Source organism: Pelophylax lessonae (genome assembly GCF_965119305.1).
Source record: "Pelophylax lessonae genome assembly, chromosome: 11".
Taxonomy (NCBI): domain Eukaryota; kingdom Metazoa; phylum Chordata; class Amphibia; order Anura; family Ranidae; genus Pelophylax; species Pelophylax lessonae.
Genome location: NC_138778.1, coordinates 204,946,329 through 204,963,621, shown reverse-complemented (window position 1 = coordinate 204,963,621; position 17,293 = coordinate 204,946,329). Strand labels below are relative to the sequence as shown.

Here is a 17,293-nt window from a genome sequence, read left to right as displayed (position 1 = left end):
CTGTCCCTCCGAGCTCGCACGCAAGTAGCGCCCACATATGTAAACGTTGTTCAAAGTTAAACCACACATGTGAGATATCGCTAGAGCGAGAGCAATCATTTTTTGCACTAGGTAACATGTAACAATTTTTAAAGTGTCGCCTACGGAGATTTTAAGTATCAATGTTTGTCGCTATTCCACGAGCGTGCGCAATTTTGAAGCATGACATGTTGGGTATCTATTTACTCTGTGCAACATTATCTTTCACATTATAGAAAAAAATTGGGCTAACTTTACTGTTTCCTTATTTTTTAATTTAAAAAGTGTATTTTTTTCCCAAAAAAATGCGTTTGTAGGACTGCTGCATTTGGGGTTTTAAGTAATTTTCTAGCAAAAATACTGATTTTTAACTTGTAAACAACAAGTGTCAGAAATAGGCCCAGTCCACAAGTGGTTAAAGAGAAAGTAAACTTCCATCTTTAAGTTTTACCCATAGGTACGCCTATATTAAGGCTTACCTATAGGTAGTGTATATATCTCCTAAACATGCACAGTTTAGGAGATATTTACTGAGCTAGAAGCCAGTTACGTCACTGGTGGATGCGATCTGAAGGAACGGCCACCTGTGCCGTTTCTTCAGAGCAGTGTGCCGTGACTGGCGTGGGAGTGACCTCATCGCGGCTCCGGCCAGGGGGAAGCATTTGATTAAATGCGTCGGCACTGAAGACCAGCGCAATATACAGTACTCACTGCATCTTTTATCATTTCCATTGAGGAATTATTTTTTATCTATTTTTATTGTATACTAATTTGTCACCATGAACTGTTTTTTAAAACTTTTTTGATATAATAAACAACATGTATTTTACCCAAATTTGATTATCCCTCCATCTTGGCCTGCAAAGTCCAATTTCTTTCTTCTATTCTTTTTTTTCGCCTATACATTATGGATGATGGCAACATGTGTCAAAGCTATTTTTATCTATAAGTTTAACATAATGTGCTAGTTTGCGATGCATACTAGCACATTATGCTTTTGCCTTGCAGGTAAGGAAAAAAAAATGTGCAGCGGTTTACAACCGCTTTAATAGGAAAGAAGGGAGATTTTACATACAAGTGCATGGTACAGCAGGCACATATCAAGAATAAGAAGAGTGTTGGGGTAACAAACACTTTAATAAGTATATTTCTAAAAAATCATGAATTGGGGCAAAATGGATTGATCACCGGCTATTTTCTCTCCAGGTTGAACATGTGGATCAGGAAAATATTATATTATTGCCATTAGATGGAGCTGATGACCAAATACTTTTTATAATGATCATAGGCGCCATCTACTGGCCACAATGCGGCATTCTCCTTATCCACACATTCAGCCAGGAGATTGAAGCATGTATGGCCACCATAAGGCTACGTTCACATCTGTGTGTGCAGAGAACGTGGGCAGAACGTCAAGCTTTCTGGATGAGTACAGATTGAAACATGCTGCTTTTTAGTAGAGGCCTAGTGGAGCAATTCATTCCTAATTAACCACTTAAGCCCCGGAAGATTTTACCCTCTTCCTGACCAGGGCCTATTTTGCGATTCGGCACTGTGTGACTTTAATGGACAATTGCATGGTCTTGCGACGCTGTACCCAAATGAAATTGACATCCTTTTTTTCCCACAAACAGAGCTTTCTTTTGGTGGTATTTGATCACCTGTGCGGTTTTTACTTTTTGCACTATAAACAAAAAAAGAGCATACATTTTGAAAAAATAACAATATTTTTCAAATTTTTTTATATGAAATTCCCCCAAAAAAATGTAAAAATCTAATTTTTTTAACATTTTTGGCCAATTTGTTTTCTGCTACATATGTTTGGTAAAAAAAATCGCAATAAGCGTATTTTGATTGGTTTGCGCAAAAGTTATTGCGTTTACTAACTAAGGGAAAGATTTCTGTCATTTTTGGTGTTTTTTTTTTTAAACGAGTAATGGCAGCGATCTGCGATTTGTTTTGCGGGACTGCGACATTGCGGCGGACAGATCGGACCCTTGACTGAAGTTTTTGACACTTTGGGGTTACCAGTGACATTACTTCAGTAATCAGTGCTATACATATGCACTGTTACTGTAAAAATGACACTGGCAGGGAAGGGGTTAACTTTATTAGAGAGCAAGGGGTTAAGTGTGTCCCTAGGGGCGTGCTTCTAACTGTAAAGGGGTGTGGCTAGTGGTGTAACAACAGAGACATATGATCCTACATAGCAGGACCGTATAATCTCTGTTATTACACCAGGGAGAATGACAGGCGGCTTTGTTTACATTAGCCGCCTGCCTTTCTCCCTCTCCATGGGGAGATCGCGAGTGACCGGCAGACATCGGGTCCGCTGGTCAAACGCGCGGACTGCCTAGGGAACGAGCGGGGGTGGGAGCGCGCCTCCGGCGGCGCCCGCTCGCCCCCTAGAGCCTCACAGGTGAGCGACGTAGTACTATGTCACTTTGCCTGTGAGGGGCTGCTCGCCGCAGTAAATAGTCGTGCGGCGGTCGGCAAGCGGTTAACTCTTAGTAGCACCCCCATGCATCTGCTAATGCAGTTCAGTGGGATTTTGCAAAGGGGTTTTTTTTTTTTCTTTTTGTGCATAGGGCAGCCTAATGAAATGAATGAGTTGCCCTTCATGTGTGGAAAAGTCGCACCTGCATAGTATGAAGAGAGCCTTAGAGGGGAATTTCCCTATAGAGTGCATTACCATAACATGCAGAACCGTAAGGAAATGTCATGAGAGAACAATGGCGGTTACTTTGCCCTTTCTTGTTAACAAAGTTGCAAATTTCTCTGTCGCAGTGCGAAACAACGACACAGTGAAGCACTTTAAGATCCTGCGGGACTCGGTGGGAGATTACCACTTAAATACCAGCTCGTTCTTTCCGGATCTGAACAAGCTCATCGATTATTACCATGGGAAGCCGGTCATGAAGGGGCTGACGCTGACCAAACCTTGCCTGAAGGTGAGACAGCATTAAGGACCTTATATACAGGTGCATCTCAAAAAAATTAGAATATCATCCGAAAGTTAATTTATTTCAGTAATTCAATTCATAAAACACAGTGGACCAACACCAGCAGATGACACGGCTCCCCAAATCTTCACTGACTGTGGAAAATTTTGCATTTAATTTGGAAATCAAGGTCCCCGAGTCTGGAGGAAGAGTGGAGAGGTACAGAATCAGAGTTGCATGAGGTCCAGTGTGATGTTTCCACAGTCAGTGATGATTTGGGGAGCCATGTCACCTGCTGGTGTTGGTCCACTGTGTTTTATCAAGTCCAAAGTCACTGCAGCCCTCTAGCAGGAAATTTTAGAGCACTTCATGCTTCTCTCTGCTGACCAGCTTCATGGAGATTCTGATTTCATTTTCCAGCAGGACTTGGCACCTGCCCAAACTACCAAAAGTACCAATACCTGGTCACATGATGATGGTATCACTGTGCTTGACTGGCCAACAAACCTGCCTGACCTAAACCCCATAGAGAATCTGTGGGGTATTGTCAAGAGGAAGATGAGAGACACCAGACCCAACAATGCAGATGAGCTGAAGGTCGCTATCAAAGCAACCTGGGCTTCCATAACACCTCAGCAGTGCCACTGGCTGATCGCCTCCATGCCACACCGCATTGAGGCAGTAATTTATGCAAAAGGAGCCCCAACCAAGTAATGAGTGCATACTATACTGTACATGGAAAGACTTTTCACTAAGCCAACATTTCTGTATAAAAAATTCCTTTTTTATTTTTAATTGGTCTTATGTAATATTCTAATTTTCTGAGATACTGAATTTTGGGTTTTCACTAGCTGTAAGCCATAATCATCAACATTAAAATAAATGGTTGAGATATATATATATATATATATATATATATATATATATATATACACACACACAGTATCTCACAAAAGTGGGTACACCCCTCATGTTTTTGTAAATATTTTATTATAACTTTTCGTGCCGGTTCACACTACCGCAGCACGACTTCGGGGGCGACCTGTGAAGTCGCGTGCACCGCAACTTTGGCGCGACTTGCACGGACTTCATATAATGAATGTCAATGCAAGTCGCTCCGATGTCGCCCCGAAGTAGTACAGGAACTATTTTCTAAGTCAGAGCGACTTGAGTCGCTCCTGTTAGAACGGTTCCCGTAGCACTGCATGGACCGCGACATGTCAGGCTGACCAGTCGCCTGACAAGTCGCGGTAGTGTGAATGGGCACTTAATGTGACAACACTGAAGAAATGACACTTTGCTACAATGTAAAGTAGTGAGTGTACAGCTTGTATAACAGTGTAAATTAGCTGCCCCCTCAAAATAACTCAACACACAGGAAAATGGCTAATTGGGCCCAATTTGGACATTTTCACTTAGGGGTGTACTTACTTTTGTTGCCAGCATTTTAGACAATAATGGCTGTGTGTTGAGTTATTTTGAGGGGACAGCAAATTTACACTGTTATACAAGCTGTACACTCACTACTTTACATTGTAGCAAAGTGTCATTTCTTCAGTGTTGTCACAGGAAAAGTTATAATAAAATATTTACAAAAATGGGGGTGTACTCACTTTTGTGAGATACTGTATACACGTGTGTGACGCATCTATATAAAATATAAGAGTTTCACTTTTTGAATTAAATTACTGAAATAAATGAATTTTTTGATGGTATTATAATTTTATGAGATGCACCTGTATACGCTGTTGCACTTTAATGCGTGTGTGTGTGTCCAATTTCCCCAGAATAAAATAGTGTCTATTCCCACCGCAGCTTCCATAGCCCTGTATGTGGTTACCTTCGCCAACCTTAGAGTTGGGGCTTTAGGGGGTAAAGAAGGAGGGGCCTAAATGCCATTTTTTATATATCCTGTGACCCAACATATAAAGCAAACGGTAGGGGCCCATTTACTTCTTTGCGGTGTATTAACCCAGATGTGTAAACACGCTTTATGTTACACATTAACGCTCACTGCAATAAGGCAGCCCATTTAAAATGAATGTGATATCAATTCCACATGACCCCTTTTGTAACGCAACCCAACGCATTATTGCACAATGCAACGCAGGAGCGTTGGGGTGCCAGGCTACTTAGATATACAGTAGATGCTTTCCCTGCTCTGCTGCTTCATACAGTGATTAGATATACATACTGTATAGACTATATTGTCAAAAGTATTGGGACGCCTGCCTTTACACGCACATGAACTTTAATGGCATCCCAGTCTTAGTCCGTAGGGTTCAATATTGAGTTGGCCCACCCATTGCAGCTATAACAGCTTCAACTCTTCTGGGAAGGCTGTCCACAAGGTTTAGGAGGGTGTCTATAGGAACGTTTGACCATTCTTCCAGAAGCGCATTTGTAAGGTTTGGTGCTGATGTTGGACAAGAAGGCCTGGCTCGGATTCATCCCAAAGGTGTTCTATTGGGTTGAGGTCAGGACTGTTCCCACAAAGTTGGGTGCATGAAATTGTCTAAAAAGTCCTTAAGACTTCCCTTTACTAGAACTAAGGGGCCAAGCCCAACACCTGAAAAACAACCCCACACCATAATCCCCCCTCCACCAAATGATTTGGACCAGTGCACAAAGCAAGGTCCATAAAGACATGGATGAGCGAGTTTTGGGTGGAGGAACCTGACTGGTCTGCACCTCAACCTGATAGAACACCTTTGGGATGAATTAGAGTGGAGACTGCGGGCCAGGCCTTCTCATCCAAAAACAGTGCCTGACCTCACAAATGTGCTTCTGGAAGAATGGTCAAACATTCCCATAGACACACTCCCAAACCTTGTGGAGAGCCTTCCCAGAAGAGTTGAAGCTGTTATAGCTGCAAAGGGTGGGCCAACTCAAGATTGAACCCTGTGGACTAAGACTGAAATGCCATTAAAGTTCATGTGCGTGTAAAGGCAGGGGTGCCAATACTCTTGACATTATAGTGTATATACAAATATAAACTTGAAGGGGGGGCAAAATGGAATAATCGCCGCCTATTTTCTCTCCAGGTTGAATGTGTAATTCAGGGAAATACTGCATTATTGCCACTAGATGGCGCTGATGAACAAGTACTTATTTACAGTGATCATCAGCACCATCTAGTGGCGGGAGATAACATAGCCTGAGAACATTCTGTTTTGCCCCTGTTCACACAGACTGAATGTACTGTAGACAAAGAGCTTTGTGCACTTTGTATTTTTTTTATAAAGACACCCTATGTGTTCATTGCTTTTGCCTGTTGCCCAACCTCCCCCAATTTATTCAGCTAAATGGCTCAAGAGGTTAAGCTTTTAGGAGTATGGGCCTGCAATCTTCAGATCATACCAGGCCAATGACTGACTGCACAGCTTCCCTTGCCCTACCCTCCCCAACAAAAGAAGGCATTGAAGGGCTGACAACCGCACAAAGGTGTTCTTGTTCTGTTTCAAGTGCCGCTTTATGCATTGATAAACCCCATTAGACCCAGTCAGTCTCGATGGTATGGTCACCTGCTGACTCAGCATCATCCACAAGCAGATTAACTCTTCAGTTGAATCAAATGCAATTATTTTACTTTAGCTAATTGCAGTACAGAGGATGTTTTTTTACAGTCGTTTGAATCGCAAGAGGACAATGACTTTCCCAAACCCTCTCTCTGGGAATAACTAACATTATTCACCTAGTTAGTGAAGGTTTTAGACCGTAGATTAGCTTAATCTGCTTCAGGATCTCCATGAAACTTTACTAAAAAACATAATAGAACCCACAAGAAACACACTCACCCCCTGACCATGTCCTCTTTATACAGTATAATGGGGTGGAGGGAGGTTGCAAATGAAGGAGGAAGTTAAAAGGAAAATTCCATTGCCAAGGACATGGTGCACCAATCAGTGCCAAGACACAGTTCCCCGAGCCAAGACAAACAAAAGTCAAGGACTTGCAGCCTTCTTCCGTGCTGGCTAAATAAACGATTGCGATAATATAACAATAATATCAAGGTGTGATAAAACAGCTGATACAAAAAGTATAGTGAGGACACAGCAGGCCTTTCCCAGAAGTGGCCTCTGCAAAGTGACGAGTCACATGACAAACCTAAAGTACATATAAGGCCAACCCATGAGGGGAGCCAAGTGTTATGCCCCATACACACGTGCAGATTATCTGCAGACTTTTGTCTGCAGACTTACCTTTTCTATGTAGTGCAAGGGCCTGCCGGATTGCATACAAATTGAAAGTGTTTAGGTTTGACCTCATATTATATGGTTTTGGTAAGTCTGCAGACAAAAGTCTGCAGATAATCTGCACGTGTGTATGGGGCATTAGGCAGCCTACCCTTGACCAATTACATGCCCCCAACAACACACACTATGCTAGCCTGTAGTATAAATAGTTATGTTGAAATAGTCATAGTCTTTAGAGTGGCTTCAGCAGGAAGACTGAGGCTTTTTGGAATACTTCTAAGGGGAATTTTGCCACTGGAATCCATTAGAGACAGTTTAGAATGGCGCGTCCTTTTTATACTTTGCATGTAACTCTATATATCTTTATCTCCTGAGCGCAGGATGAGCCAACGACCACCGACCTGAATCCTCTACCCTTAGATGAGTGGGAGAGGCCCAGAGAAGAGTTCATTCTTGGAAAGAAGCTAGGTTCGGGAAATTTTGCGCAGGTCTATGAAGGCTACTGGAAGGGGCGGGTGAAGATTAAAGTGGCCATTAAAACCATAAAGCAAGGTAAGCCAAACAAGCCTTTCACTCTAAGTTGGCCAATCAAGGGGGCATAATGAAGGTTGTGATATGGGGAATATTTAGCTTCGGTCTCCCAAGCCGTGGGCTCCTCAGGCACACTCAGTCTATGATTGCAGCCACTCAGTGCACAGTCCCCACTCCTGGTTTCTGGATAAGGTTCTCTCAGCACCCCGGGCTCTCCCACCTCTCAAGAACACAGGACTGCCTCCAGCCCCCTCTATGGACTTGTTAGCCATTATCTCCATCATGGGAAGGGGCAAAAGGATGTTGAGTCGAGATATTCTCCAAGGCTGGTAAAACTTCAAGTGTTTGCATAAAAATTCAACATTGGTAGGTCTTACCAGAAGGTGGAGTTACTCTAGTGAATGCTCATTTGCTTTTTGCTGTCCATTGCTTGGACTTGAGGAGTTTCAAAATCTAAACCCATTCTGCATTGGCCATTTCCACCAACAAGTTATAGTTCTAAAAATATCCTTCTATCCTCATGGAGAGAGTCAACCGATCCCCCCAAAATACCACACATCTATCTGGCGGGGAAAGGAAGTCCTATAAGTAGCACATCACAGCAAAACCCTGTAGGGAGGAGTATGACAGCCCAACCAGGCCACGCCCCCCCCCCAACACGTTTCACTCTGCCCCCGGAGCCTAAATAATCCTCATGATTAAGCTCCAGGGGCAGAGTGAAATGTGTTGGGGAGGGGGGCGTGGCCTGGTTGGAGCCCGGGCTGAGGCTGTCATGCACCTCCTTATAGGACTTTCCTGTGATGGGTGACTTTTAGGACTTCCTTTTCCTGCTAGATGCTTTGAGCTGGGACAAGCTCTGTCCTTGTCAGCGCTCCTAGCAGTTTGTCATGCAAGAGGACCTGGTGGAGACTTGAGCGGCGCCTGCCATTTTTGTTGTGGGCCACATTTATCTGGTGACTACAGATAACTGGCAATGTTTCCCTTCCATTCCTTTTAGAACGGGCAAAAAATAGGCAAAGCCTAGAGTACGATCACATTGAAAAAACAATAGAAAATTAAGAGACAAGGTATAAAAGAGTACTATAAAGGAGGACAAGCAGGACCCAAGCAAAGAAAAAGGGGGGCACGTAGGAAAAAAAAAGAGGGGGGGGTCAGAAGACGTGAGTCCCAGAGAGGCTAGCATCCAAATTCTATACATGGGAGCTGTAGGTGATTAAGATCTGGAGAAACTAAAGATCATGTTTCTCTTTTTTTTAACTGCGTGGGTAACAGTTAGAACCTCTGTCATAGTTTTATTGCTGGCTGGAAGATTTGCCCTCACTTCCTGTTGTGCCACAAAGACAGAAAGATACGGGAAATCTCTTCAACAGGGGCACAGAGCAAGAAAACAATTCTTTTTAGCAACTTGACAAGCTCAATCTGGTTTCTATTGCTGTGGATGATTCCCCATCACTGTCTGGGTGGGTGGTTACTGGTACAGAAAGTGAGAACCAATCTGTGCATATGTATTGAGCTTTACTACAGCATGTAGTGAAGGAGAGGTCCCTAAAGCCGCGCATCGCTGCAGATCCACTAATGGAGAAGTACAGGGCATCCGGAAAGTATTCACCGCGCTTCACTTTTTCCACGATTTGCTATGTTACAGACTTATTGTAAAATAGATAAGGTTTATTATTTTCCTCAAAATTCTACAAACAATACCCCATAATGACAATGTGAAAGATGTTTGTTTGAAACCTTTGCATAAAAATGAAAAAATCCCATGTACATAAGTATTCACAGCCTTTGCCATGGCACTCAAAATTGAGCTCAGGTGCATCCTGTTTCCACTCATCATCCTTGAGATGTTTCTACAACTTGATTGGAGTCCACCTGTGGTAAATTCAGTTTATTGGACATGATTTGGAAAGGCACACACCTGTCTATATAAGGTCCCACAGTTAATAGCGCATGTCAGAGCACAAACCAAGCCATGAAGTCCAAGGAATTGTTTGTAGACCTCCGAAACAGGATTGTATGGAGGCACAGATCTGGGGAAGGGGACGGAAAACATTCTGCAGCATTGAAGGTCTCAATGAGCACAGTGGCTTCCATCATCCATAAATGGAAGAAGTTTGGAACCACCATGACTTTTCCTAGAGCAGGTCGCCCGGCCAAACTGAGCGATCGGGGGAGAAGGACCTTAGTCAGGGAGGTGACCAAGAACCCGATGGTCACTCTGACAGGGCTCCAGCGTTTCTCTGTGGAGAGAGGAGAACCTCCCAGAAGAACAACCATCTCTGCAGCACTCCACCAATCAGACCTGTATTGTAGAGTGGCCAGATGGAAGCCACTCCTTAGTAAAAGGCACATGGCAGCCAGTCTGGAGTTTCTCAAAAGGCATCTGAAGGACTCTCAGACCATGAGAAACCAAATTCTCTGGTCTGATGAAACGCAGATTGAACTCTTCGTCCTGAATGGCAAGCATCATGTCTGGAGGAAAAAAGGCACCGCTCATCACCTGGCCAATACCATCCCTACAGTGAAGCATGGTGGTGGCAGCATCATGCTGTGTGAACTGGGAGACTAGTCAGGAGTGAGGGAAAGATGAATGCAGCAATGTACAGAGGCATCCTTGATGAAAACCTGCTCCAGCGCACTCTAGACCCCAGACTGGGGCGAAGGTTCATCTTCCAACACGACAACAACCCTAAGCACACAGCCAAGATAACAAAGGAGTGGCTACGGGACAACTCTGTGAATGTCCTTGAGTGGCCCAGCCAGAGCCCAGACTCGAACCCGCTTAAACATCTCTGGAGAGAATTGAAAATGGCTGTGCATTGATGCTCCCCATCCAACCTGATGGAGCTTGATAGGCCCTGCAAAGAAGAATGGGAGAAACTGCCCAAAAATAGGTGTGCCAAGCTTGAAACATTATACTCAAAAAGACTTGAGGATGTAATTGGTGCCAAAGATGCTTCAACAAAGTATTGAGCAAAGGCTGTGATACTTATGTACATGGGATTTTTTTCATTTTTTATATTTAAAAAGGTTTGCAAAGATTTCAAACAAACTTCTTTCACGTTATTATTATTATGGGGTATTGTTTGAAGAATTTTTAGGAAAAGAATGAATGTATTCCATTTTAAATTAAGGCTGTAACATAAGAAAATGTGGAAAAAGTGAAGCACTGTGAATACTTTCCGGATGCACAGTATGTGGCACTCTTAGCCTGGGCTCAAGCAAGGCCACGCTCCCAACATGTTTCGCTCCGCCCACCAGAGCTTAATCACAGGAAAGTAAAGGCCAATCTGTGCATATGTATTGGAAAAGAAAACAAACAGTTTTCTCTTGCATTGTCCCACCGCACCGACTTCACTGTGTTTTATGGAGCAGCCCTTACAGCAGCAACTGGTTTTACTTTGATCTTCACCTGTTGGACATTTTCTGGACTTATTATCCCTTTGTATTTAGTCCACAGATTGCTCTTGTCCCCTATCACCTGCAGTAGAGCAGTACTTCTGGTTCTAGTTTAGCATATAGTTACCATCCTTACCAGCTTAAACCTGGAGCGCTTGTTTTTTCTTGTGCATATGTATTGAGCTTTACTAGAGACCACATAGAGGGACTTGGTATGATGGCACTAATTTTTTTGAAGGATGTCCTTTATACTAATGACCATTAGAGGGCAGTACTACCAAAAGTAACTGCTTACTTGTTCCTAACTGCTGCAGCTTCTGACCACCAGATGGTAGGCAGTGCTTAGTGATGTCTCTGCAGACCTTCTCCTTCACCATCGTTAGTCAAAGTTTTCGAACATGAAAAAATTGTGAGAACCTGATATTCTTGTAAATGTACTAATGTTGGTGGAACTCAAAGCTATTTTTTGCTTTAGGGTCCATTTTTTTCCTATTTAGGGGTCCCAAGTCTACACTTACAGCTGTCAACAGAACAAGTGTCCCCATTAGAAGATTTACCATGTATTCTTGTTCTGATGACCGCTGTAAAATTGTGGCATTCCCTTCACTTTCCATCACAGTGACAGGAAAAATATGGTTGTAATTGTCTTTGCTTTGACCCGTGTACCCAGTGGCGAGGGTTCTAACTTTTTCCCACCCTATTCCACACAGAAAAAAAAAAAAAACATTTTGGCTGAGCCTTGCTTTGCATTTGTTGTTCAGTGTGTGTCCTGCAAACCTTAGTGTGCAATCATGTTCATGTTTGGCCTTCGTGAAATATTCTAACACGGCCTTCTTCCCTCACACCTTAGATATGACCAACCGTGAAATCTTCCGAAAGGAAACCGCGTTTCTGAAGACGCTACGGCACCGGAACCTGCTCTCCCTGTATGCCGTGTGCTCCGTGGGGGATCCGTATTATATAGTGACGGAGCTCCTCACTAAAGGGGACCTCCTGGACTTCCTAAGAGGTGAGTGGGACCTTCACTTTCTGGTGTGTACAACAATGAAAACGTATTGGATAAACCTAAGGTGAACCAGGCTTGGAATTGGCAGAAAACTACCACGTGTATGGGCAGATTTAATGTTGTCAGCTGTGAGCAATGTCCAAGGCAGCCCATACCTAGTGGGTTGAAGGTTCCTTGATTCCCCCATCCACACATGTGATATAGATGGGGGCATCCCTCCTGCTGTGGAAAAGTATTCTGATAGTGAGGAGCCTTCCCTGCTGTCAGAATACAATGATCAGTGGTAACAGTTACAGCCAGCGGCACTAATCGTTTGGGAAAAACCCAACAGGCTGGTTGTACAGAAGTTGACCGGTCCCTGCTGAACCAACTGAATTTCAATCCATGTATAGCCAGCTTAAACCTGTCATGTTCAAGTAAGTTAACCCTGCCCTTCCCATTGCATGTAGTTCATTTTAGCAGCACATACACTATATTACCAAAAGTATTAGTCCGTAGGGTTCAATATTGAGTTGGCCCACCCTTTGCAGCTATAACAGCTTCAACTCTTCTAGGAAGGCTGTCCACAAGGTTTAGGAGTGTGTCTATGGGAATTTTTGACCATTCTTCCAGAAGCGTATTTGTGAGGTCAGGCACAGATGTTGGAGAGACAACCTGCCTCGCAGTCTCCGCTTTAACTCATCCTAAAGGTGTTCTATCGGGTTGAGGTCAGGGCTCTGTGCAGGCCAGTCAAGTTCCTCCACCCCAAACTTGCTCATCTTTATAGACCTTGCTTTGTGCACTGGTCCAAATCATTTGGTGGAGGGGGAATTATGGTGTGGGGTTGTTTTTCAGGGGTTGGGCTTGGCCTTAGTTCCAGTGAAGGGAACTCTTAAGGTGTCAGTATACCAGGACATTTTGGACAATTTCATGCTCCCAACTTTCTGAGAACAGTTTGGGGATGACCCCTTCCTGTTTCACCATATGACTGCGCACCAGTGCATAAAGCATGGTCCGTAAAGACATGGATGAGTGAGTTTGGGGTGGAGGAACTTGACTGGCCTGCACAGAGTCCTGACCTCATCCCGATAGAACACCTTTGGGATGAACTAAAGCAGAGACTGTTCATGTGTGTGTAAAGGCAGGTGTCCGAATACATTTGTAATAGGCCTCTTTCACACGGGCGTTCCGTAAGTCCGTATATCACCCCATCCGTTTGCGGGTGATATACGGACATAATAAATGTCAATGGGATTGCGGATGTCAGCGGATGACCATCCGCTGACATCCGATTTGCGTCCTTTCAGTTCTGTTCCGTTTTTTGGAACGGAACAGAACCCTATTTTTTCTTCCGGTTAAAAAACGGAAAGGACACAAAATCGGATGTCAGCGGTGTCATCAGCTGACATCCGCAATCCCATAGACATACATTATGTCCGTATATCATCCGCAAACGGATGGAATGATATGCGGACATACGGACCGGATGACACAAGTGTCACCCGTGTCCATAAAAAAAAAGTGCCGGAGCAGATCGCAATACGGTCCGCTCCGTGTGAAAGAGGCCTTATAGTGTACTCTATGCTGAGCTGACAAAATAAACTAGATTTTCTGCTGTGCTGATCATGTGTTGTGGAATGTAATCACTTTCCACCAGCGAGAGATTTTGGCTAAATTAATTTCACTGCCTTCATCAAAAGTTCCTTAAAATGAACCTCAAATTTTCTTTATGGTGTTTTTTTATTTATTTTTTCTCAGGTAAATTTTTGTTTTGTATTTTTTTATTTTAATGTTATTTATTTTTTGTTTTGGGGGGGAGGTTTTTATCTTATCATTTTTTTTAAGTTTATTTTGCATTGCATTTTGTTTCTTTTTTGGCTTGTGTGTGTTTTTTTTTTGTTTTTTTTTTTAGTGTTTTGTTTGTTTTTATTTTTTACAATACTGTTTCGATTTTTTGGTTTGTGTTTTTTTTTTAAATAAAAATAATTTTTATTTTTTTAGATTTTATTGTTTTGAGCTTTTATTTTGGATTTTTATTTATTTATTTTTTTGTATCTTATTATTTTGTTTTTTAAGACCCCGTTCACACTGGTCGCCTGACAGGTCGCCTGGCATAGAGAAGCTGTGGACCCGTTCTAATAGGAGCGACACAAGTCGCTCCGACTTAGAAAAAGGGTCCGGAGCTTCTTTGGGGGCGACCTGGAGCGACCTGCATTGACTTCAATGATATGAAGTCCGTGCCGGCCGCTCCGGCTGCGCACCGCGACCTGCGCCCCGGCAAGTAGCGTCGCCCCAGTGTGAACGGGGTCTAATGGTATTTTGTGTTTTCTTTTTTGTTTTGTTTTTTTTTTTAAATTGTTCTGGGTGTTTATTTATTTATTTTTTTGGGACATTTTGTTGTTTTGTATTGTTGGGGGTATTTTATTGCTATGATTGTTTTTTGCTTTTTAAAGTGGAACTATACTGTATCTTAGCATCAGAAACAATTTATTTTATAATTTTGCATTAATATTTTACTGTTTTTTTTGGGTAGGGGGAGTGTTTATTGTTTTTTTCGTTATAATTTTATAATAAAAATTAACAGAAATATTTAAGTGACAATCTCTAACACAGAGCCAGTATGCAGATGAAGAGTTATGTCTTCCTCTCACATTTTATCTGCATATCTGCATACACGTCCGGTGTCACTATCTCAGAAACGATTGAAGCCAAGAGACCGGCGTAACAGCCAGGCAATTGGCATGTTGCTTTATTGGTATCACCTTTTCAGAAGGTCTCCGATCTTTCCTGCCAATCACTCACCTTCTTTGTCCTTCCTCAGATGGTGAAGGGAATGAGGTGAACTTGGATGGCCTCCTGGATATCGCAGGACAAGTCACAGACGGAATGCATTACCTAGAATCCAAGAATTGTATCCACCGTGACTTGGCCGCCCGAAATGTGCTGATTGGCCAGAACAACATCTGCAAAGTCGCCGACTTTGGCTTAGCCAGGATTATCCCGGTGAGAAAGAAGGCTACTTGCTATTCTATTCTATTGTTTTTTCTATTCTATTGTTTTTTCTGTTCTATTCTTTTTCTATTCGATATTCTGAAGATGGCTATAATCTTTCTATTTTATTCTATTCCATTCTTGTGAAATCTATTCTATTGTTTTTTTTCCTATTCTATTCTAATCTCTTCTATCGAATTTCAGAAGGCGGTTATATTCTTTCTTCTTTATTCTTTTCCATTCTGTTTTTTTCTCTTCTCTTCTTTTCTATTTCATTATAATCTGTTCTATTCTTTTATTTTCTATTTGATTTTGTTCTGTTTTACTCCATTCTTTTCTATTTATTCAATTTTTTTTATTTATTTAATATCTATTGTATTCTATTATTTTCTTTTCTATTCTATTCTTTTGTTTATATTCTCCTCCCTTATTTTCTAATCTATTTTAGTCTATTATTTTCTTTTCTATTCTATTCTGTTTTAGTCTATTCTTTTCCATTCTATTTTATTTTCTATTCTATTATTTTCTATTGTATTCTATGCTTTTATTTTCTATTTGATTTTGTTCTGTTTTACTCCATTTTTTTCTATTTATTTAGTAAATTTTTTCAATTTATATAATTTCTATTTTATTCTATTATTTTCATTTCTGTTCTGTTTTAGTCTATTCTTTTATTTTCTATTCTGTTTTAGTCTATTCTTTTATTTTCTATTCTGTTTTATTCTATTCTTTTCTATTCTATTTTATTTTCTATTTTTCTATTGTATTTTATTCTTTTATTCTATTTTGTTCTGTTTTAGTCTATTCCGATCTTTTCTATTCTTTTTACTTTTCTTTTATATTCTATTTGATTCTAATCCTTTCTTTTCTATTCCATTCTATTCCTGCTTTTTCGATTTTGAATTTCAGACGAATTTAGTTTTTGTTATTTAAGATTCGTTTAAATTTGTTTACTATTGTAATTCGAAAATTCGGATACATTTAAATTTCTGAATGACGAAAAATTTGTCCGAATTTCAAATGGTAATAAAACAAACCACACGTCTAACTGATCCTATGATGGTGTCACGTTTGGCTGAAATAAGAAAATTGATAACCTCCTTATCCTGTTTGAAGCCCCCCTCTAAATATTTCTGTATTTTCTCCTTCAAGGATGACTTCTATATGTCCCACTCTAAGGAGGTCCCATACAAGTGGACCGCCCCCGAGGCCCTGGAGTTTGGACGCTTCACCCTAAAGTCTGATGTCTGGTCCTTTGGTGTTCTTTTACATGAGATCATGTCCCGGGGGATGAACCCCTATCCAGGTAATTATCCACCTCCCTCTTCCCATCATCACAGATCACATGACTAAATGCCCCGACATTCAGTCACATGACCAGCCTTCATGTGTATAAGGTCAGTGGCTTCTCTCACGCAAGGACTGTAGGGGGTTCTCTAACAATAGTCAAATTTAGGATGAACGAGAGGTCTGGGGGTGACATCATTTTCACTTTAGGTCCTCATCAGTCCCCATTCACACTTGTGTAAATTATTATGCGACTTCAGACATCAAAGTTGCATGACAAGTCATACCCGATGTTTTCCAATGATAACCATTCATATATGTGTGACTTAAATTCGCAGCAACTTCAAAAGTAGTTCATACACTACTTTGGTCATGCGACTTGAGTGCCATAGACTGCAATGTAAACCCTCAAAAGTCGCATGAAAGTCATACCTCATTGTTATTCATGCAACAGTTGTGCAACGGTCTTCCATTATCATTGGTCGAAGCCAAAGTCACAGCTTAGTTGCACCCATCCAAAGTTGCATCAAAGTCGTGCTACTTTGGAGTCGTACTATTGTAAATAGAGAGCCTTAAAGTGAACCCGTGCTTTGCTAACACACCACCGCCACCATCGGGAGGGTGAACCTGGGAGCACCCCATATATTCTGCTAATTTGAAGTAGTTATTAACCACTTCTGGACCGGAAGATTTTCCCCCTTAATGACCAGGCCATTTTTTGCGATTCGGCAATGCGTTACTTTACCTGACAATTGGGCGGTCGTGCGGCGCTGTAGCCAAATAAAATTGACGTCCTTTGTTCCCCACAAATAGAGCTTTCTTTTGGTGGTATTTTATCACCAGTGTGATTTTTTATTTTTTGCGCTATAAAACACAAGAAAAAAAAAGCGACAATTCTGGAAAAAAAATAAAAAATTACATTCTGCTATATAACATTCCCAAAA

General features: G+C 41.7%; 1 protein-coding gene across 1 annotated transcript in view; it reads left to right on the top strand.

Moving 5' to 3' along the window:
- Positions 1-17,293, top strand: part of PTK6 (protein tyrosine kinase 6) — a 32,573-nt gene that overhangs the window by 10,674 nt on the left and 4,606 nt on the right. The window contains exons 3-7 of the mRNA XM_082272749.1: positions 2,806-2,969; positions 7,537-7,708; positions 11,937-12,095; positions 14,893-15,074; positions 16,215-16,368. Coding sequence (XP_082128875.1) covers positions 2,806-2,969; positions 7,537-7,708; positions 11,937-12,095; positions 14,893-15,074; positions 16,215-16,368 — 831 coding nt within the window. The remainder of the gene's footprint in view (positions 1-2,805; positions 2,970-7,536; positions 7,709-11,936; positions 12,096-14,892; positions 15,075-16,214; positions 16,369-17,293) is intronic.